This window comes from Pteronotus mesoamericanus, unplaced genomic scaffold (assembly GCF_021234165.1).
Source record: "Pteronotus mesoamericanus isolate MK-2021 breed Mesoamerican mustached bat unplaced genomic scaffold, CSHL_Meso_final contig_90, whole genome shotgun sequence".
Taxonomy (NCBI): domain Eukaryota; kingdom Metazoa; phylum Chordata; class Mammalia; order Chiroptera; family Mormoopidae; genus Pteronotus; species Pteronotus mesoamericanus.
Genome location: NW_026555277.1, coordinates 29,141,792 through 29,163,223, shown reverse-complemented (window position 1 = coordinate 29,163,223; position 21,432 = coordinate 29,141,792). Strand labels below are relative to the sequence as shown.

The following is a 21,432-nucleotide window of genomic DNA, read 5'->3' as shown; positions in this document are numbered from 1 at the left end:
ACTATGTGCCAACTACTATTTATGTAAGTGAAGAGAAGATACAAAAAACATTATTGCTTTCAGGGAGTTTGCATCCTAGATGGGGGAGACAGACAGCAAGCAGTAAGCATGATAAATTAAAAAAACCTCTGTTAGACAGTAGTGATTGTTCTGAGAAAGAAAAAATGTATGGACATGGAAATGCTGGTTGAAAGATATGCAAAACATTATGCTTTTGTGGTTGTAGAAATTTTAAGGGAATAGATTATGTTTCTTATAGACAGAGGTCATGTCTCATTATCTTCTTAACTCTTCTTCTGGTCTTCTGGGGCTGGCATGGAGTTAGGTGCACCCTGAGCTCGCTAGCTGAAGGGTTGAGCCTCAATCTACATCCCAGTCTTAACTGTTATGCGTCCTTTGGAGTAGAGAATGAACATTTTCCCTTTCAGGAACTCTGTGCTCCTAAGCTTACATTTCAGTGTGAAGAGATAGACAATGAAAAATTAGGAAGGGCAATTTCAGTTGATTTCAGATAAATTTGAAGAGGACCATGTAAAAGAAAGCGGTCAAATTTGAAAACTGTGACCATACTGAGGAGATAAGATGATCAGAGAGTTGTAGCTTCAGTTAAAGTCTACATTTCTCCTGTTGCCTGGCTGTGGAAGGAAGTTGGAACCGTGGTTGTCCTTTGTTTTGATTTCATCGTGTTGTGGCACCATGTGGAACTGGATTAGTGATGGTGGTCCTTGGATCAAACTCAATGTTAAAATCAAGGGGTTACAAAATGTGGAAACAATCCAAATGTCCATTAACTAGTGAATGGAAAAACAAAATGTGGTCTATTCATATAATGGAATAATTGTTGACGACAAAAAAAAGGGAAGTACTAAGACATGCTACCACATGGATGGACCTCAAACATGTTATGCTAAGTAAAGAGGTCATGTACAAAAGACCACACATCGTATGATTCCATTTATATGGAATGTCTAGAAAAGGCAAATTTGTAGCTATAAAAGGTGGATTAGCAGTTTTGCCTGCGATTGGAGATAGGAATGGGGAGTGACAGCATATGAGTCCCAGGGACCTTTTGGGGGTGATGGAAATAATTTAAAAACTTAATTGTGGTTGATGGTGGCACAGCTTGGTATATAGTACAAATCCTAGACTTGTATGCTTACAGTGAGTGAATTTTGTAAATTACACCTCAGTGAGGCTGTGGCGCCGCGGAGGCACTATTCACGGACACGTAGGGCCTTCCCTTGAGTTCTTCGCTGGATGAGCACATGGCCTCATGACTCTGGATTTGGCTCAGGATTGAGGAGGGTCCTGTTTGTTGTAAATATTTCCTATCAAGAAAATAAATTATTTGTGCACAGACTTGAAGGTATTAAGTAGATAAAAGACTGTGATACAAAAAGAAATGAACTTCTTGGATGCAGCAAGGTCTCACCTTACGTAGGCAGTGTCATCAGCCCCTGTTATTCTGTGAGGGGTCCTGGGGACGAAGGGGAGCTGTGCTGAAATTTTCTGCCCCTGCTCCCACTCTGGGTCATCTCCCTTCTGGGGCCTTGACTGAATCAGTGGAGAGGGAGCTTATCTCATGGGGGGATATGTGTGGCCTCTTTGCCCCAACCCATTGGACAGCTTGCAAACACGCTGTATTATGTACTTCCACCATCCCAGAGATTGTTAAGGAAAGGAAATGGTACCTAATGCATGCCGAATTAAACTAAAAGAACAGGACGCACTGCAGTGGAAAGAAAAGGTTACTACTCTGAGGCACCTAGAAGGAGGGAACATAAGCACTTGGCAATAATGTCTTCATTTCTGTTTCAGAAATGCAAAAAGGATTCACTTTCTGTGAGCTCTTTTTATCTTAAAACCACTACTGAGGCTCCCTTCACTCCTCACCCTGACGGCTACGATAGCTCCGCACTTTCTCCCACTAGTATCTCAGCGACTCTGCTCCGTTCCGTCCACAGCTTTGTGACTCCCAAGGGCCTGCGTAAAGCCCAGAGTTTTCGTCAGGCCCTTCAAATGTCAGCCCCGCCATGTGTCACTAAATGGAACTCCCGTCTTCCTGGCATACTTGGTGCTTCCCCCTCAGGCTTGGTGCTTCCCCACCTCTGCGGCTTTGCTCTTGTAATTTTCCTCTCGTGGGAGAACTCCTCACTGCCTTCATCTGTTGAGCTGGAGCTGCGTTCCAGAACCCAGCTCAGATGCCCCATTTCTGTGGGAAGCCTTTTGGGACTTCCCAAACCGATTGTGATTTTTACACCACGATTCTCTAACTTTGAAGCTTTTTTACATCACCTGCCATAGCTGTATTCTGTTTTGGTGGTTTGCATGCCTGGCTTGACTTTTTAGTTTGTAATTTCTGTAAGGGTGGAACTGAGTCTTACCCATCTTTGTCACCCTGCACATAGTTGATGCCCAGGATACAACTCTTGGATAGAACTACTCTTGGTGGAGTTGCGTAACTCAACAACCACTCAGATTTTCTTCCTGAATATAAACTTTCAGCAACTTTACACTCTTCACATTTCTCTCTCTGTAAGTGCCTAACCCTGGACATTTAAAAATTTCAACTTATTGCCATTGTGTCCCTCATCTCGGGCCTTTGATGCATGTTTTTCTGGGCCAGGGTTTCGCATTTGTGTCTCGGCAGCTTGAGAGCAATGCCTGTGAATAATGAGTCAATTATCCCCCAGCCTCAGGGAAAGCACAATTATTCCTGACAGGCCAGGCTGAGGTAACCCTCTCCTCCCTGTGCCCTCTCAGCGAAGAACATAAAACAGTTGGAATTCAGAGCCCCAAGAAGGGAATTCAGACAAAGCATTTGTCTGCTCAATTTAGCTTCTTTGGATTTATTCCGATTTATGATTGATTGTTTTTTAAATTGCTTATTTAATCCTAACGACTATCGCTCTAGGGGAGGCCAGATACCAAGTAGTATGTGATCAAGAAGCAGCTGAGCGAAGTAGTTTGGATGGACAAATCAAGAGCAGGTATTATTGTCCAGTGAAGCAGTGCTCTAGGCTAGGAGTATAATGTGGAAATGACCCTGTGACTTTCAAAGTACCCAACCTTGTTAGAAGCGTGATTGCTTATCCCCTGTTCTCTTTGCAGAAGGCTTTTTGCAACTGCCCAGTGTTGCGCAGAATTTCCCCCCATGAATTTTTTGTTCCTTCTGGCAACATAGTCAATATCTCTTTGCGACTGAGAACATGCTCTTGATTTATATTACTATTGACCATGGCGCAGGAGAACAGAGCCTCTGAGGTCTCTGACAGGATTTGGTTGTGAATTCTGATGACGGTGCTGTCGATCTGTGAAAACTCTCCAGCGAGTGTGGCGATGCTTCTCAGCATGTGGAACTAGTTTGGCTTTTTTATAGGTGAATTTGAATTTTTAAGAAGTTTCTTTCAAAATAGACTTTTCCAAAAGCGATCACTTTCATCTGGAGGCAATATTATCAATATATGATTGATATCTAATTTGTCCAGGCATCAGTAGTTTCTACCTTTTCAAGGAACGGAACCTTTCCCTTTGGCCTGAAATTAGACATTGAAGGTGTAGCTGGTGGCCTTGTGAGGGAGATCTGTTGGAAGCTTGTCTGCTTGGTATAAAAAAACTTGAAATTCCATTACTTCAGAATAATGAAACCTTTAAAAAACCTTTAGGAAAAAAGTGTTTGTTTTATCTGTATTGAAGTTTTGTCTCAGAAATGCCAAAAGAAATGCTCTTTCAGGTCTCAATAACCTACTTGTTCTGTGAAATATTGCTGTTAGGTTTTTAAAATGTATTATGTTTGACATTTATTTCAAAGCAAGAAACATTAGGGACAAGATGAAAGAGTAGAAGAGGACTGATGAAAAGCAGAAACAGACGAGATGAACACTTGGGTGGCACATTTGGATTGTCTCCAGGACACCAGGCTGACTCTTGGAAGCAGCAGCTGGCTCTCTAATCAGGCTTTAGGCCCCTTTGGATTCATTTTGACATTATCATATTGAAAAAGAAATTCCTTCCTATCTCATTCTGCCAACAGATTTATTATTTGTTGTTTTTTAAATGAAAATGATAAAAGCCTTATGAGAAACACTTCTGGGTCTTTGGAGTGATATGGTATGTGTTCATGTGAGGTTTAGGAAAGAGACTTAAACTTTAGGTTTAATCAGAGAGAGAACAATTTTTTTTCCTTCATCTTCTGGTTGTTGACCTAAGAAAGTCCAAACCTGTAAAGAATTTTTTAAAGAATTTATTTGAGCGAAACTGGTGACAACTGCCGCAAAGCAAGATCCCAAATGCTTAGGATAATAGGAACATAACAGTTTGCAATATCTTTGATGCATTTGGAATTGAGGGAACTTACAGAAGATTACATGAAGGTGGGAGAAAGCAAGGCAGGGAATGGATCACAGGACAGTTAAGATTACGTGCTCTCCCGAGGGTGACTGTGCCTTCGAGGGCTATTACTTCTGGTGTTTCAAAGGTGCGTTAACCGAGGTGTGTGAGAACAATGGACAGGACTGGCATAAATGCCTTTCAACTAACGAAGTTATAGGCCTAGGTGTGATCTGTCCAGGTAGGAATTTACACTTACCTATAGTGCCCCCTTTTTTAAAATGAAAGCTTTATATTTCCACAAGGAAGAAATTATAAAAGTGTGAACAAGAAATTTTATTAGATCTGAGTCTCCACCAATAGTTTGACATCAGCATCAGAAGCAGGGACTTCGTTATAGTTTGCTCTTTCATGTGAAGGAGTTTCATCGGGTTAGCTGTCAAATAACCTGGTTATCTTCTTGAAAATGGTAGAGGAGTATGTTGTGTGGTATGAAAACAACTAGAACTTGTCCTTATGGAAAGTCTGTTTGCGTGCTTTTCAAGTAAAGTCAATAGACTATTAAAATAGTTTTGTGCTGGGTGCATAGTATTTTCTTAGTAAATACTAGCTTTAGGTTCTTCAAGACTTGAAGGATAAGTAAGGAGAACTGTAACAATTACACCTCTCATTAGAAAAGTGCACTGAAGAAGAGGAGGTGGCCACAGGAAGTCTTGCTTCTGACTTTGATGAAGTTTGAGGGACCCTTTGATTTCTCAGGTAACTTCTCCTGTTTCCAAGCATTTTCAGGCCTGTCTTGCTCTACGCTGCTGCCACTGCTTATCTTTGCCCCAGGAATGATTCAGGACATCTTCGAGGCTGCAAAACGGGAAGAAGTCAGGGAGGATGAGTCCTAAGACTATTTCTTCCTCACTTATCTGATCTGTCATAGTGCTGGTTACTGCAGCAGTGGTTTTGTTACAGAACAGCCAGTGCTGTTACGGAACAGCCTAACGGGGTTCTACTGCCTGCCACCTATAGGCAATACTCTGGAACCACAAGTTTGGTCGAAAAGGAAAGGAGTTGTTTATTTAAAGGTCATATAGTTTTGGAATAATGGCCAGTTTCTGCCTCAGAGCCCCATTCCCTTTAAAACACCCGGAGACAAATAACCCTGCCACCCTCTGCCTGGTCAGACCAGTTCCAGGAAGCGCCTGGAATCCCTTTTCCCACTTTAAAGTACCATCCTTTGGGAAACGCAAGTAGCTGTATCATGCTCATCCAGTCTGCTTGGCAGGCTCCCAGCCACAGTTGGCTCCCGGGGACTCTCACTGGTCTGTGTGCGCCTGGCCGAGCAGGGCCGTGCAGCCCAGCGCAGCCCAGCCAGCCCTGCCACTGCGTTCTGTGCGGGAGGGGGCCTGGGGATGCTCCACGACCACGTGGCCTCCAGGGCCCATGGGCCCCTGAGCTCCGGCCTCCTGCAGCCCTAGCGAGGGGAGGGGAAAGAGTGTTTTTCCTACATTCTGATTGAAAAGGCCCGGCCTAGAAACCCATGCACGACAGAGCGTCCAGCGTTTCCACCAATGCGTGCTCCTGTCCACCATGATCGTCAGCCTCCCAAGTTGTGGTTGCCCCTCTTCTGGCTGCCATTTTGTGGAATAGGGCAGAGGTTTCCCAGCCGGACACAGGGCACAAGCGCCCCGACCCACGTGGGCCACCTGGCCCCCACCGCCCACTCACGTTCCGTGCAGCCTGTGTCGCTAGCTGCTCAGCTGCTGGGGCAAGGCTCGCTGGTTCTTGCAGCCCCACTGGCTTTGTTTATAGTTGCCCCGGGGCCTGGAAGCCTATCAAGCCCCAGCAGCTCCAGTTTGAATCCTGGGCTGCCAAGGGCAGTGCCTACAACCCCCTCCCTTCTGGGTGGGGGAAGGTGTTGGCTCTCGGGGTTTCTCCCCGACTCCTAGCGATCTGACCAGACCCCTCGCTCATTACATTCCGAGCAACCTTCCATTACCTTACTCACTCAGCACCCCTGCAGCCAAAGCTAGTGCGTCACATTGAGTGTCTAAGGATTTGTTTAGGGGTCGCCTGTCCCAGTAGTAGCTGATTAGGGGTCATGGGTGCTGGTGCAGGAGGCACTACAGAGAGCTGGCCTGAGCTTGTGTTGTTTCCAAATGTAACCCTTTTAAAGAGAAAGTGATGAATTCCATAGCTGTGTTTTCTCTCTCTGGCTTATTGAGTTAATAATTACAGACTGGGTTATTTTACCTCTGCTCCCCAGTAGTAGTTCTGTGTTTCTGTGCTTTAGACATCTTTACAAGTTTTAATTCTACCAGTGATGGATATTCAGAAGGAACCAGGGGATTTGGACTGGGATTGCACTGGACCACGGTCATGAGAACAACAGGAATCTCACGGGTTTTGATGCCATGAAACCAGCAGCTCCAGAGCAAACATGACTGGATGCGGTGTCTGTTTTCTAATTTTGTGTAACTTATCATTTCAGAGGATAATGTGACCAAAAGAGAAGCATTCGGGACCAATTCTTCAGAAAGCATACATACTTCAGTTCAATATTCTCATGAAAATGAACCAAATAATCACTGCTTTAGCAATAAAGCCATTTTTCTTCGTACTTCATCACAGTGTTCAGAAGAGGAGCAGGTAATACAATAGCACACTTTCAGAAATGGTCTGAGAAAAGAACATTCTTTCTGAATTAAAAAAAAAAAAAGTGACCTAAGAGACATTGGACAGCTATTGAATCAATAACTCAGACTCCAAATTCTAGATGGAGTGCTTTATTGGGATACTTTATTGAAAATCATTATTACATTTCGTGATTTCAACAGCCAATGTTTATGATGGTAACTTGGTTTTCCCCAATTTTTGTTAAAAACCTCTTAAGAATCTGCCATTTACAAATTCTTCTTGAAATTATTTATACATTTTAACTTTTCCTCTATTTAGAGTAAAAAAATTCCTTTTTAAATTCTCTGTGTAAAATGGGAGGGTTTTTTTTTTTTTTTTTTTTTAAACCTGTTCTGGATTCATCTCTTTTGAGCTTAAAGTAGAAGCTAGTTCTCTTGTTCTTTTTTTCCAGGATTTGGTCAATAAATATTATATGCTCTCTCCCTGATTCTCAAGACTTAGTAGACTATAGTCATAGTCTCTTTAAGCCATGGTTTTTAACTATCAAGGAGTTGAAGTGAAAATTATTCTACTTATTATTTTTTAAAACAAACAACATTTTATTTAGGCTGAAGTAAATTATAAAAAATTGATTTTCTTCATTCAAAATAGCAGTATTTTCTGTATTTTTCCTAGGTAAACCACAAAACACATTTTTTTGTATGTTTTCCAGGTTTTGCTTACAAATCAAGATAAGGCAGTAGATACAGTCATGGAAAATGTTCCGGTTTTTAAGCCATTTGAGTTTCTGGTTTCTACTTCGTCGTGTCTTTCTTGTGATAAAGTGGACAGAATTATATTTAGGATTGTGGTTTTATACAAGGGAACCAAAATTTCTGCACGAGAAATGTATTTATAGATAGGAGAGGCTATATATGGAGATGATTATGTGACAATCCCCTAGTGAAATCACTGTCTACTGGCAATCTTTAGCAATTGGTAATTATATGATCTACTGAGCCTTTGACCACCATGTCGGAGGCAAAGAATTGTTCAATTGCATTGTCTTCTAACAATTTGAAAGTTGTACTGGCACCTTTTCCACTGTATGAGCCCCACCTCAGATTTGTCCTTCAAAGGTTCATTGCGATGGATGGGAGGTGGGGTAATGAGGTGGGGCATTTCTATTTCACTCATGGAAGAACTGAGGTTAAATAATCTACGTAGTTACACTGTGGGTTAATCTAGGGGACAGAAGTACAAGTCAGGCCTCTGGAAACCTATCCCTTAACCCTGGCTATGATTTAGTTAATCTGGTTCCTCATGTGTAGCTAATTAACAGAAACTGGAAGGAGAGTTTTATTGTCTGCGGCTAAAGAAGAAGAGTGGCTACAAGATCAGCTCCTTTTTATTTTTATTTTTTTCAATTTTCCATTTTCCCATCAATATGCCCTCACTCTGTTTTTCAGATAGTGCTGGATGAAGGCCAGAGCGTTGGCAGCTCCTTCCAAGGGGATCTGAATTGGGCTGGAAAGGTGAAGGTAAGGCCTGATTTAATTTTTTTCCATGGCAGAAATCCTATAAAAACAAAAAAACCCACAGGCCTCATTTGCTGTCCCATACAAGTTGGAGAATTCAGCATGTTTTGTCCTTATACTGTTTTGTTTTTGTTTTTAAATTGGTGTTTGAGTATGTTAAACTATCCATGGTTGGCTGGGTTCCAGATCTTTTTTCCTCAAAGCTTAATAAATGGAAGAGGTGCTCTGACAGAGACACTCGGTAAACATGAATCTAGTCCCCCTTAGCAAATACCATTAAGAGAAATGACAATATAACAGAGCCCCACATTCTAGTAGTGAAACTGGCATATGGAAGGTACATTTTTGCTGTCACCTGGATGCCAGGCAATACCTGCAGTTATATACTGAAAAGCACTGGAAGCCACCATTTTTAATTCTTATGTAAGAGCTATATGGTCTGGCCAATAGAGCTGAAAGAAGAAAGACCCAGGCTGTCTTTTGAATTCCAATGATGAGATCTAAATGTGCAATTTTAAGGTATTTAGTTATGCACACATTTTAGGTCATAAGCATAAAAGGCATTTTGACATTATGCCTTTACTAGGTCTCCTTGGAGCCAGTGATGAAATCATTTTCTTATTTACACTCTTTGATATTCACCTGAGATGAATTAATTCCTATCTGAAATGTTACCATTTTGTTAATCTAAAATGTCTCATTGTCAGCTTGTAGTGGAAAGCAGTATTCCATGTGGAATAGTTTTTCATTGAAATGTTGCTCTTGTGTGTGTAAAGGTCATTTGCTCTGCTTTTTACCTTTAAAGTAATTTTCAGTTTTATTTGTTCAAAAGAGAGAACACTTGATTTTTTTGCCCTGCTCACCTCCCTTGTGATTTACTTGGGTCAGGATGATTTTGTTTTGAATGAACCTTACTCTCTGCTTTATTTTTTAAAAAAGATTTTATTTATTTATTTTTAGAGTGAGGGGAAAGGAGGGAGAAATAGAGGGAGAGAAACATCAGTTGGTTGCCTCTCTTACGTGACCCGACTGGGGACTGAACTTGCAACCCAGGCATGTGCTCTGACTGGGAATGGAATTGAACCGGCGACTCCTTGCTTTGCAGGGCTATACCCAACACATTGAGCCACACCAGTTAGGGCTTTCTTGCTTTCTTTAGTGTTTTTTCTTCCTGGCTCTTTAAAGTGAAAGCATGCTGTTATGATAATAGCCAGACCCGCCATCACTATTTACTTGAGAAACAAAAATAATAAAACAACAGCAGCAACAGTAACAACAAGTAGAGACACTATTTTGGACTGTCTTGGTGGTTTTATGTATTCTGGGATAGAATGTGGAACAAAGTCCCTTTCAAAAACTCCCCAGATAGTTTTTTTTTTCCTTTTCAGTAAAAAGATCTTACTATGGTGCCTACAAAATCCAGGCCAACTTTCAAATTTACTGTTTCTTTCAGGTGTCTCTGGGAAAGCAATGTGAACACAAAGACCTTCACAGCTAGGACTCAAAAGTTAATGAGAAAATTGGATTCAGTTGCTCACTTGAGTGTTGTAGAAGTGGATTCATTGATTCTTAATTGCATTTTTTAGATCTAATATGCATAACAGTAATATTAATCCTTTTCTAGGTAGATAATTTCCTAGCAATAGAAGATTTGGATATGGATGAAGAGATTAAGCCTCAGATGAGCAAGGGTATGCCTTCTATGCCTTCTGTTTCCTTTCTATTCTGCTTGACCTCTTTCTAGAAGCTACAAATAAGACGTTAGGTAGCTTTACAATTTTTTTTTCTTGGCAATCCTACCTCCATCTTCCCCGATACAGAGAAAGCTGGAGTTCTGCAATTTCTTTTTTAATAGAAAGATTTCAGCTGAAAGGTCAAAGACTGTTGAATGTTGTAAAGTCTTGTGTCTTGATAAAATAAAGATGTCCCTCCCTCTCCTGTGCTGATTTATCATATGCTTGATATTTGCATAATTATTTCAAGCAAATTCATTTACGTTAAACCCAATTTCTTAGAAGCATGATGTAAATTGAGATTATTTTGGAATGATGCATAAAACATCAATTGATCATAAAAATCATAACAATGTCAGCATTGATCATAAACAAAATAAAACCCAAATCTTTGCTTTTATACATATTTTTTAAATATGTAAACCAAACACTTAAGACTAAAGGTATATTGTAAATGTGTCTTCTGGGGTATTTTCTCACTTGGCCTGGGCTGGGAGAGGCTTAATGCTAGTTCCTTGATGTTTATGTAAATGAGGCCTTTTTCCTTTGCTGGTTAACATTTCTGTGCAAGCATAGGTATCTTTTTGCTCAAAGAACCTTTGAAATATGTTCAAAATTAGAGTTATTTGCTTTGAAAACTCTCATTCCTAATTTAATATGCAAGAATATTTCAAAGTCAACGTTGAATGTTAGGGAAGGGGCAGTTTCCATGGGGGTTTGGCGGTTGGCATTAAGTGTTGCTTACAGTGTTTAGGTAGTCACAAACATAAATTATGGTCATTACTGTTGTCTGGGGGGGCTTATTTATAATCAGGCAGGAGTTAGAGGGACTGTTTGTTTGGGGATGATGACTCTCTGTAATTTAGTTGTTTGAACCCCTGCTCTTGGCTTCTCTGGTTGCCTGAATTGAGGGCCTCCGGTAATTGGAAGCAACTAACATTTATATTCTGCTTCCAAATACTGCACTACTCTGTTGAAGGGTTTGTTTTTCAAGCACTCTATTAACCAGCAGAGTTTGGAGATTTTCTCCCTTACTTGGTTCAAGTGAGATCAGAGATCCAAAGGAACCACATAGTCCCAGGAGAGGTTCTCTTAACTTTAATACCGTAGGTTGCTCTGAATTTCTGTATAAGAGCAGCTTAGGGGCTCTGACTGGACTAGAAGGGATAGTTTAGGACTTACCAAGAGCCAAGTTCGTAAAGCAAGCACACCGTTTCTGGGTTTTGGGGGATGTGGACACTGGAGCTTGTTAAAAATGAACATTCCTGGGTCCTGTGCCCAAGGCAGAGTCTAGTTCAGAAGCTCTTTGGCGGGGTACCTGGTGACCTGTGTTTTGAGTCACTGTCCCAGGGGATTCTGGCAGAGTTCATCTGTGGATGACACTTGGAAACGACTCATTCTAGTTTGTACGTAGTACATTTGCAGAATAAAATTAATTTTATAGGAGGGCACAAAAATACACAAGTTGGGCATTTTTTTCCAATGATTTTAATTTCTTGCTTCCTGCCAGTGATGAGATCTATATACTGACATAAATCTACTTAGCCAACGAATGTGATTTTAGTTATAGCCGTCTCTTAAGTTAACCCTTTTACCTTTTCCCATTATTTTTCATTAAACATATTTTCAAGTCGTTTTTTAAAAATCAGATCTATTTCTTTAGTTTAAAGTGTGCATAAAAACATCTCACTAGTGTGATTTTTTTTTTTTTTTTTGAGAAATCAGATAACAGGCAATCTTGCATTTGTGTACAACAGGCTACTGAAGCCTGAACCAAGTCTCTGGATGTGAATGAGCTAGTGAAGGCCTTCCCATAAGTAAACTAATGTGAAAAGCCTAGGCTGAAAAGCAACTCTGGTTTCATTGATCTATTCCAAATACCAAAAAGACCACGAGGGCTTTACAATTTTTATAGTGTACAATCTGGGTCATTTAAAAGGAAAAAGAAAAATAGTTTGTGCCAAGGTGAATTTTAGTTTGGGCCTAATTTGTATTACACTTCAGGAATGTGAGCAGAAGGCAAATATTTATGTCAGATGGGAAATGTGACATTTTAAATAGACAAGTCACTTGCATAATTTTGGCAGCTGAGAGGTTTACTGATTAGATTCTGTTGTTACTGTTTAAGCAACAGATTTGCCTAAGGAAATGAGCTGCACATTGTTTTTCTACCACTGACCTCATTTGCTCACCTTATTTGCTTTCAAAAATATTCTTCAAAACTCAGGCACATGACTCTTTCCCCATATCTGGCTTATCATTTTGGCAGCTCAGGTAGACACAGTTTCTCAGAGGATCTAACTCAGGGCAGTTGCCACAAAGTTTGGGGCCCTGTGTTTATCTCACATCAAGTGAACCGCTTTTTCTTCCTTTGAATTTGAAATAAGGTAATTAACCATCAGGATAGTTGGCATCATACCCCGGCTTTCATCCCGCAATATTATTATTTGGAATAGGTGTTAGTGATGCTGAGGCCGTTAGAGTGGGAAGAGTCCTCTGGCCCCCTTTGTTTATTTCTCCCCTCAGCTGGCCCAGCCTGTTCTCTGGCAGAGTGCAAACTGGCAGAAGAGACTTTTTGAGGTCTAGTTCTCAACATTATGAGGGGGGACCTAAAAATCTGAGAATTTATTTATAAAAATTTGTGTATTTATTCTTACATGTCTAAACTTTAGTCACCTTACCGTACTCTCCATTTAATGCAATACAGCTATTGAGATATTGTTTCCACTGTCCAAAACAGTTTTTTAACATGTCTATTTTGATGCCTTTTAGTGCTTCTGCCATTTTTTTGTCTCACCTCTTCCACATTGGCAAAATATTTCCCTTTGAGGACATTTTTGATCCAAGGAAACAAAAAACAAGTTGCTTGGGGGGAGATTGGGTGAATAGGGAGGGTGGGGCACGGGGGTCCTGCTGTTTTTGCTCAAAAGCTGCTGAACACTCCGCGTGGTGTGGGCAGGTGCACTCGTAAATCACCCATCATGAAATGGGCAAATGCATAGAAATAGTCTTCAAAAATAGTTCACTGAAGCCAAATGCAGCTTCTCACAACAACGCCAGCTGGTGCACCGATACAGACGGGTTCCTAGAACACTCACCTAGCGGGGGAAGCCTGTACCACAAGAGGCCCGCCCTCCAGAAGATAACTCCAAATTCTTTGGGTCCCCCCTCGTATACTGTCTTACACAGCTCGCTTAGCCAATGGGTGTATTTATTCTGTGGTTGATTGTGTTGGACAAGAATAAGCAACTAATTCCTGCTCAAAGTTTGGCAGTCTTATTTGATTTTCACTCTGGCATTCCCACTTCTCAAAAAGGCATCAGTCATCTCTTCTTATTTTTAAAAAATTCTTTTCTTATCTGTGACTTGAAGCATCTTTATGCAGCTTATCAATGACCTGGGACTCTCACTCAACAGATATTTAGCACCTGTGATTGGTGCCTGGTATATAATGAAGACTAAAACAGGCCTGGTTCTTGTTCTCACGAAATTCGTAGTTTTCTGGAAGAACCCAACATTGACCAGATAATCACAAATACCTTACACGTTGTTCTAGACCTCATGAGAACATACATAGGGAAGGGGAACTTAAATTTTTTAGCAGGGTCGGAGAAAACACTGTGAGAGCTTGAGACTGAAAGGATAAGTAACCTTTAAATGAGGGAGTGAGATGCGGCTGCGGGAGGGAAGGAGAGCGCAGGAACAGCATAAGGAACGGCATGTATAAAGGGCCGGAGCCAGGAGACGGCATGTTTCAGCCAACTTAGAAGTTTAGACACTTCATTTATTTACACTTAGTGTTATTAAAATCGTTCTTTCATTGCCTTGAAGATCACTAAAACCACTGGGAGGGAAAAGTCCTTGCTTCCAAATGTTCCTCTGTGCCCGTTCCTCCAATCTGTCTATGTGAAAACGTCGTCCATTCGGGCCTCGCTCGAAAGCCGTGTCAACCGCAGGGCGAACGTGCTGCCCAGGCCCCATGATTTTGTAAGGAAGCTTTTACTTTATTCCTGAGAAGAGAACAGAATTGGGAACATAATTCTGCCCTTTCACAATTCCTATGCCTGTTTTTTCCCCAAGGGAAAAGGAAGTCTTTGTCTCATTGGAGGAGTGGAAAAGGAAAGTACGTGTATATGGATCAGCCCTTCCGTCTCTTCTTTTGGGTCTGTGCTGTTTGGAAGGGAGATGCTCTCTCTTCTGTGTCTGTGCCACTTTTCCTATAACAGACATGCTTTAGATGGGGCCTGCTGTAGGCACTACTTTTTAATTTTCAAGACCAATTAGAATCACTTGAGGAGCTTTAAAAAAAATACCGCTACCTGGAGATTCTTTTCCAGTGGTTTGGGTTGCGCCTTGCGTATCGCCCATTTTTAAAGCTCCCTGGATGATTTTCATGTGCAGTTGAGGCTGAGAACCATCTCTAGTCAGGAGTCTGGAGGTAGTGCTCTTGAGCCGCTGCTCTAAGAGCTCTGCAGATGTGAAGTAGTTCTCCTTGGACTTGACTGCATATATGTTAGCCATGCAGAATTTCTCTGGGGTGGGATAGCTCAACGTCTAGGCTTGGGGGGAAGAACTTGACAAATAAGAAGCCCAGTTGTGACTGCAGGAAAAGATCCATTTTTAAGTTTAGCACCAACTGTTATAAAGTTCGTATTTTGGTTCCCATCTTTCTGATTCCTGTATTTATTTCTTTTCTATTTCTATAGTTGGAGGGAGGGGGATATGACTTACTGTTGTTGTCAAGCGCCAACCTTATCCATGAAATAAGACTTCCTTTATCTTCCCCACCTTCTCCTTGGATAGGGGTTACCTTTCTTCTTCTGCACTTCCACTTCTATTTATTCAGATTTATTTATTTTTCTCAAAGTGGGTTTAAGTTAATGTGTCTCTTGAAAACTGCCTATCATTTCTACACATGCACCTATACACATACACACACATATGTTTTCTAAACCTTTGTCTTTTAATTGGAGTGTTTGGTCCATTTACATTTAATGTAGTTGCTGATATATTTGGCTTTAAATCTACTCTCTCACTACTTTGTTTTCTGCTTATCTTGCCGGTTTATATGTTCTTTTCTTCTTACCTATTTTGTGTTATTATTTCATATCCCCATATTTCTGCTGGGTAGAGAATTCTAGGTTTATAAGTTTTTTCTTTTAGCATTTTAAAGTTGTTATTCTTTTTTTCTGGTCTTCATTATAGAAAACTGTTGAAGAACCACATGTCAGTCTGATTGTTGTACCTTTGAAGACAATGTGGTTTTTTTCTTTCATTTGGCTGCTATTGTGATTTTTTTGTCTTTGTATTTTTAGTAATTTCACTATGCCTTGGTATTGTTTTATTTGTATTGCTTCCTTTTTAATATTGTATTTAGATTGTGATTATAGCTTTTGATTTGCCGTTTATTGACTAAATACAGAAAGATAAGTGGAATGAACACATAGTTTATAAACATTGAAAATTCTTATATGTAGTTGAGAAAGACGAGATTGAAATGTTTTCAGTCAGTCTTGCTTTTTAACACCAAGATTTATTTTTTGAGCTTTGCCTTGACTGTACAACGTACATCAGCCAAAATAGGGGTATTTAGTTAAGAGGAAGACAAGGCCTTTGGTAGTTCCAGAAACAACAGTTAAGATAAGATTAAGTTTCTTAAAGCGTTTCAGTTTTAGAAAGTTTTACAGAGACTTCAGAAATTCCATTTCCCACCATTAATGAATACGATCATTTCACCTCCTGAGAGAATAGGCATATATAAATAACCCAGCCGTGATGATAAAATGACTGAAAGATACAGCAGCTTTCTTCATAACTGTCTTACCAGACTATTCTCATCCATATTGGTTTTACTCTTTTTATGAATCTGTCCTCTTTAGAGTTAAGGCTGTTTAATTTTGTTTTGGTTATTCTCTGATTGATTTTTTTGTGTGAAAATCTTATCCCTGTAACAAATTTTAGTTTTTAAGGTAAGGTAGACTCTTGATACTTGCTTTTCAGTTTAAAAGTTGAGATGCAGGAAATTCATTTCCTGTCTCCAAGTTATTTGTTGAGAATATACTCTGTATAAGATGCTGTGTTAGGCACCAACAGTATACTTTGGGCATTTTGCTTTTACACTGAAGAAACAAATGGCAAGAAAAATGTGGAGGATTCTGAGTCTGAAGGGATTGTACCCATGACAATAGAATTTATATGAAAGAAAACATTCCTTGCAAATATTAGAGAGGTGAAGAGGCTTAGCCAAGGAACTGCAGGGTTGTCCTCCTTGGTGCATAATATTGTCAATCAGATTTTAAATAGCTCTGAAGGCAGAATTGATTTTTATCTTACACTTGAACTGATGTTTGCCCTGGCAATCAATGGGTCTGGTAGGTGTTGGCTTTTACATTAAAATGCCTGAACCTTTCTCTTCTTGTTTTTGCTGTTGGCAGGCCCCAAACGAGGCTCATACCGGTGCTGGGCGGTTACACCAAGTTTGACTTTGAATTCATAAATAGATACATTAGAAAGCCAGTCTTTCCACCAATCTTACTGAGTTTAAAAATATTTCTTCTCTGGGTATAATATGTTTAAGTGCACTTAACACTCACTAACTAACCGTGCTAATGTGCTATTGTAGTGACATTTCTTGGCCCTGAGTTTGGATGTATAATCTGTTGGATTTAAACAATATCTGTAATGAAAATGCTTATTTAAAAGAAATTGGTGATGTGACATCATGGGCTTTGCAGACAGACTGCCCGGCTCTGCTACTTTCCAGCGGTGGCACCTAGGATGAGGTTACTCTCAGTGCTTAGAGCTCATTGCCTGTAAGATGGGAAATAAGGGAGCTGTTGGAGTAGCTGAGTTAATAATGCAGATAATACGTAAGCTCATGAGAGTTGACTATTATTATTGCTTTTATTTCTGCTAGTTTATTAGGTGATATTTTATATGGTTTCGATAATTAATCATAGTGAAACTGCCTTCTTCACCATCCCCCCGCGACCGTGCTCAGTTTCCAGGCTGTCCGTGTTCTCTCTTGCTGGAGTCTTACGAATTTTGTATTTTGTAATTTTTTTTTTTTTTTTTTTTTTTTTTGTGAAGGTGATATCACAGTGGTGAGAGATGCATTTCAAATAAGTTTCAGTTTTTGAATATCAAATTGTGTTTGGTCTTCTTCCTATATATGCTGCCACTGCCACTGGCAGCAGCCAAGGCATGCCTCTTGCTAAGTAATCACTTCCACTGAGGACATAGCATCTCCATGAGGATCATCACTGAGTAGCACGCAGCATTGTCCTGAGCCAGCTGCAAGTTTCTGGCTAGCTCCCGCAGCCCTTCTAGTCCTGTGAACACTTAGACTGCGGGGGAAACCTGTTGTGCTTCCATTTGTTTTTTGTTCTTAAAGAAAGCTGTGGAAGAGCACCGATTGTCTGTGGTACTTCCATGTTCTGTCACATGTGCAAAAATAAGGGAGCACATCCCCTTATAATGGGCTGATCAGAGAACCAAGATTGGTCACTGACCTCTTGCAATTGTGCCAAACAAGCCGGAAGCTCGCTTTTGTTGTTTGCAGGTGTCGAAAATTAGACCGTGCATTCTGAATATGACAGAGTAGCTCATTTTTCTGCTGAACGTTAAAGTTCTTTCCTTCAGGCATCATTGTTTTTTAATTTTTTTTTTTGAAATATTGCCATATCATTATGGGATGAAATCAACACTCCATTTCCTTTCTCTTCACCCCTCAGGAAAATGAGGCAAAAATAGCCTCTCCTTACTTTATTTTCCTATACAGGTAGAAATTGGGTTGAGAGGCGAGAGGCATGAACAAGTTACTCCCAAGGAATATTTCTCCCAGACCTTTTGGATAGAATGTAACCTTGCAACGGCTAGATAAAAATAAGTGCTCTAAGGACTTCTGCTTTCCAGAAAGGGGAATCCCTTGAGTCAAGTTCCCAAAGGAGGACAGGCATTGTGAAATGGACTTACTCTACTTCAGCATATTTGCTTTATTCTTTTGACCATGATAGGCTTTAAGATCACTTAGTTTAAATATGAACTCAGTGAAAGAATCAAGGGAAATATTTTGTATCCAACAGGCTGGCTGCTGCTGCCCGGAGAAGTGGAGCAGGACGTGAGCGCCCGTGTCCCTTCTTACAGCCCCTCCGCGGCCCGGCCCCTGACCCTGGGAGGGAAGCCAAGGCCCACGGTGAAAGCAGTGGACAAACAAAGGGATGAGGTACTCCCCGGAGAATTCAGCCAGTCTCAGAGTCGCCTGGCTGGTGTAACTTGTCCTTTTACAGAAATGCTACCAGACCTGTGCGCTGTTGTATTTTTCTCAGATTTGGGAAAATTTAGAATTCAAGTTGCTTAAGTGGGTCCCTCTCACTGCCATCTGTCTGTAATGCATATCTTTCTTTTTAAACACAGAGCACAATTATATTTTTACATGGAAACTGTGTTTGTTTCATGCTGTATGCCACGCTACGTGCCAGTACTACCTGGGGACAGAGCATCAGAAAGGACAGGCGGGTTTCTTATTTCTTTTAGTCTGAACTAGCCTTTTCCCTCTGTATTATTGTTTCTAAGGTTCTATAAACATCTGGTAGTAGTTAAGGGAAAGCCGGGCTGCTACGGTAATTCAGTGGCTGGAGGAGACAGAGGTCTGTCTATTTCCTGCAACAGCCTATGGAGAGTCTTTAAAGTTAGCCAGTGGCTCTGTGCCCAGGGGTCGTCATGGCTCCTTCTCTGGAATTCCACTACGCCTAGGACATCGTCCTCAGGTGCATGTCGCAGGTCTGAGTGCTGTCCTACCTGGAGGGGCGGGGAGTGAGAGCATAGGGAAGCTTAGGACCCAGGGCTCTTGTCCTGGTCGCATTCCATTGGCAGCCACTCTGTTGCATGTTCCTGCCCCACCACACGGGAGGCTGGGAAGTGTCAGCAGCCTTTGGCTTCACCAGCAGGGTGGCATGGAACCTCTGCCATGTGTTTTTTCTCCCAAATGCACAAGTTGGAAGTCGTCTTTTGCCGTCATTTCCAGCTCTTCCACGTGTACTTGACACATGTGCTCCAGCTGAGGCTGCTGGTGGAGCTGGGTGTGACCTTTACACCCTGTTTACTCTGAGGGGTTCCTGCAGGCACACAGGTCGTTAGGGGCTCTTTATTATTGCTTCCTAACAAAGCCCTTAGGATGTTTCTTGATTATTGAATTATTCAGGTACTACTATTGTCACTTGTTATGGAAGTAGTTGTTCAGTCAAAAGCAGTCCACACATTTCAATTTTAAATTGCCCCTTTAACATAATACTTTGCTCAGTGATCTCACAAACATATGTCTAGGATCCTTGTAGAGAGAGGTGAACATCGATGAGAGGGAAACCCTGATCGACTGACTCCCATGTGTGCCTTGACCGGGGACAGAACTGGCAGCCTTTTGGTGCACAGGATGATGCTCCATACACTGAGCCACACTGGCCAAAATAGTTAATCTATTTTGATGAAAAGAATTTGCATTAGGGCGATGAAAAATTCTGAGTTCCCCCTCCTCACACCCAACCCATAGAAGAAGTCATAGAAGAAACTTTTGTAGTATTTCAATGGGGGTTCTCCTATGTTTCCAAATCATATTGGGACTTTTAAAATTTTTCACCTATATAGACAGTGTATTTACCATATTGCTTTGTAAGAGACTAAGCTATGCTGCTTATGCTGCCTATGGCTAAATGCTGCTCTTATTGATTTGAGCATTAGTTCTGTTTTCTTTAATTTGCCTCTGTGGTACTATGAATGAAAATGATTCCTCTTGTAGCAGTCTCTCTTAGAAAAAGTCACATGAGCAATTATAAGGAAACTAGCTGTTTTCTACTAGTGTACAAATTCTATTCTCTGAGAGGCTACAAACAGATTTCAATTAGATTTGAAATTAGACATCTGAAATCCACATATTTCTCTTAGCTCCTTAGGCAAAAATAACAAGTTAATAACTTAATTCACAGTTGTCTTCTGTTTAATCGTGGGGGATTTGGCGTTCCATTGCACAAATTCTTCCCTTTGAAATAAATCAGAATTTCAGTTTGTAATCTAAAAACCCTGGAGTCTTTTAGCTCAGGACCCTAAAATGAACCTAACTTGAGAGAAGGGAGGTCCCCAAGTGTGCCATAATAGCCAGCAGCTGAAATACAGAAGTAGAATCGCTACATTACTATATTTTAAAGTCTGTTTTTCTAAGGTCACTGTGGTGTCTTCTGAGTTGCAGTGCATATCTAATTTCATTTGAATGACACATGTGCGCCTTTTCTTGGAAGTTTCTAAACTCACTCATGCATGTTTTCATAAGCTGACTTAATTGAAATGCAAAAGGTCAGAACTAGTGCTGAGTGCAGTGCTGTGCATATAGTAGACATGCAATGAATAGTGAAGGAACAAATTAATAAACAAAAGGCCTCACCACCTATGGGGAGCTTTCTAGGCTAATCAAATGGTTAGGGTAGGGTCAATTCTTTCTTCTCTATTGGTTCATTCTGCTCAACTTGTAAACATGTTAAAGTCTCTCTGGTCATTAACAAAACAACAGCAACCTTCCCTTTACTTTAGGCCCTTCTTCGGCTACTTTCTAATCTTTTCCCTCTCTTTTCATCGACACTTAGGAAACGATTAGACTCGACTCTACTAGTCTGCTGCTTTTTCCCCTGATTCCCATTCAATATACTGAAAAACGTCCTTGACTACAATCACTGGTGGTCTCACTTCACTGCGCTCCTCAGCCTCTGTGTGTTTCTCTGGTTGCTCCTCCCCTGCTGCACCCCCTCCATGGGGGTTATTCCTCAGGGATGCCTGCCGAGCCTCTAGCTCTTCCCACTGACTCTGGGATCCGTTTTCATCAACAGGATGGCCTCTTATGCTTAGGGCTCCAAGTCTGTCTCTCTAGCTTCAGGCTTTTGCCAGAGCTTCAGGCTTGTGTATCTGATTGCCTGTTGGCATTTCTATCTGGATTCTCTTAGGAACCTACAGATCTTACCTTTCCATGCCCAAATCAGTCATCAAGTGCTACCAATTTTACTTTGTTATGTTTTCAAATATCTTTTTAAAAAATATTTTTAAACTATTTTATTGTTGTTTAATTACAGTTGTCCCCATTTTTCTGCCATTGTTCTCCTCTGCCCTGGTCTACTCTCTGCCCCTGCCCCCCAACCCCCCCATTCTCATTACCTCTGGCCTAAACTTCAGCAGGCTCCTGACTA

The 21,432-nt window shown here is 41.0% G+C and overlaps 1 protein-coding gene across 1 annotated transcript in view; it reads left to right on the top strand.

Moving 5' to 3' along the window:
* The window catches only part of IFTAP (intraflagellar transport associated protein), a 55,774-nt gene that overhangs the window by 29,842 nt on the left and 4,500 nt on the right, over nt 1–21,432 (top strand). The window contains exons 3-6 of the mRNA XM_054585892.1: nt 6,812–6,969; nt 8,406–8,477; nt 10,099–10,165; nt 18,292–18,431. Coding sequence (XP_054441867.1) covers nt 6,812–6,969; nt 8,406–8,477; nt 10,099–10,165; nt 18,292–18,431 — 437 coding nt within the window. The remainder of the gene's footprint in view (nt 1–6,811; nt 6,970–8,405; nt 8,478–10,098; nt 10,166–18,291; nt 18,432–21,432) is intronic.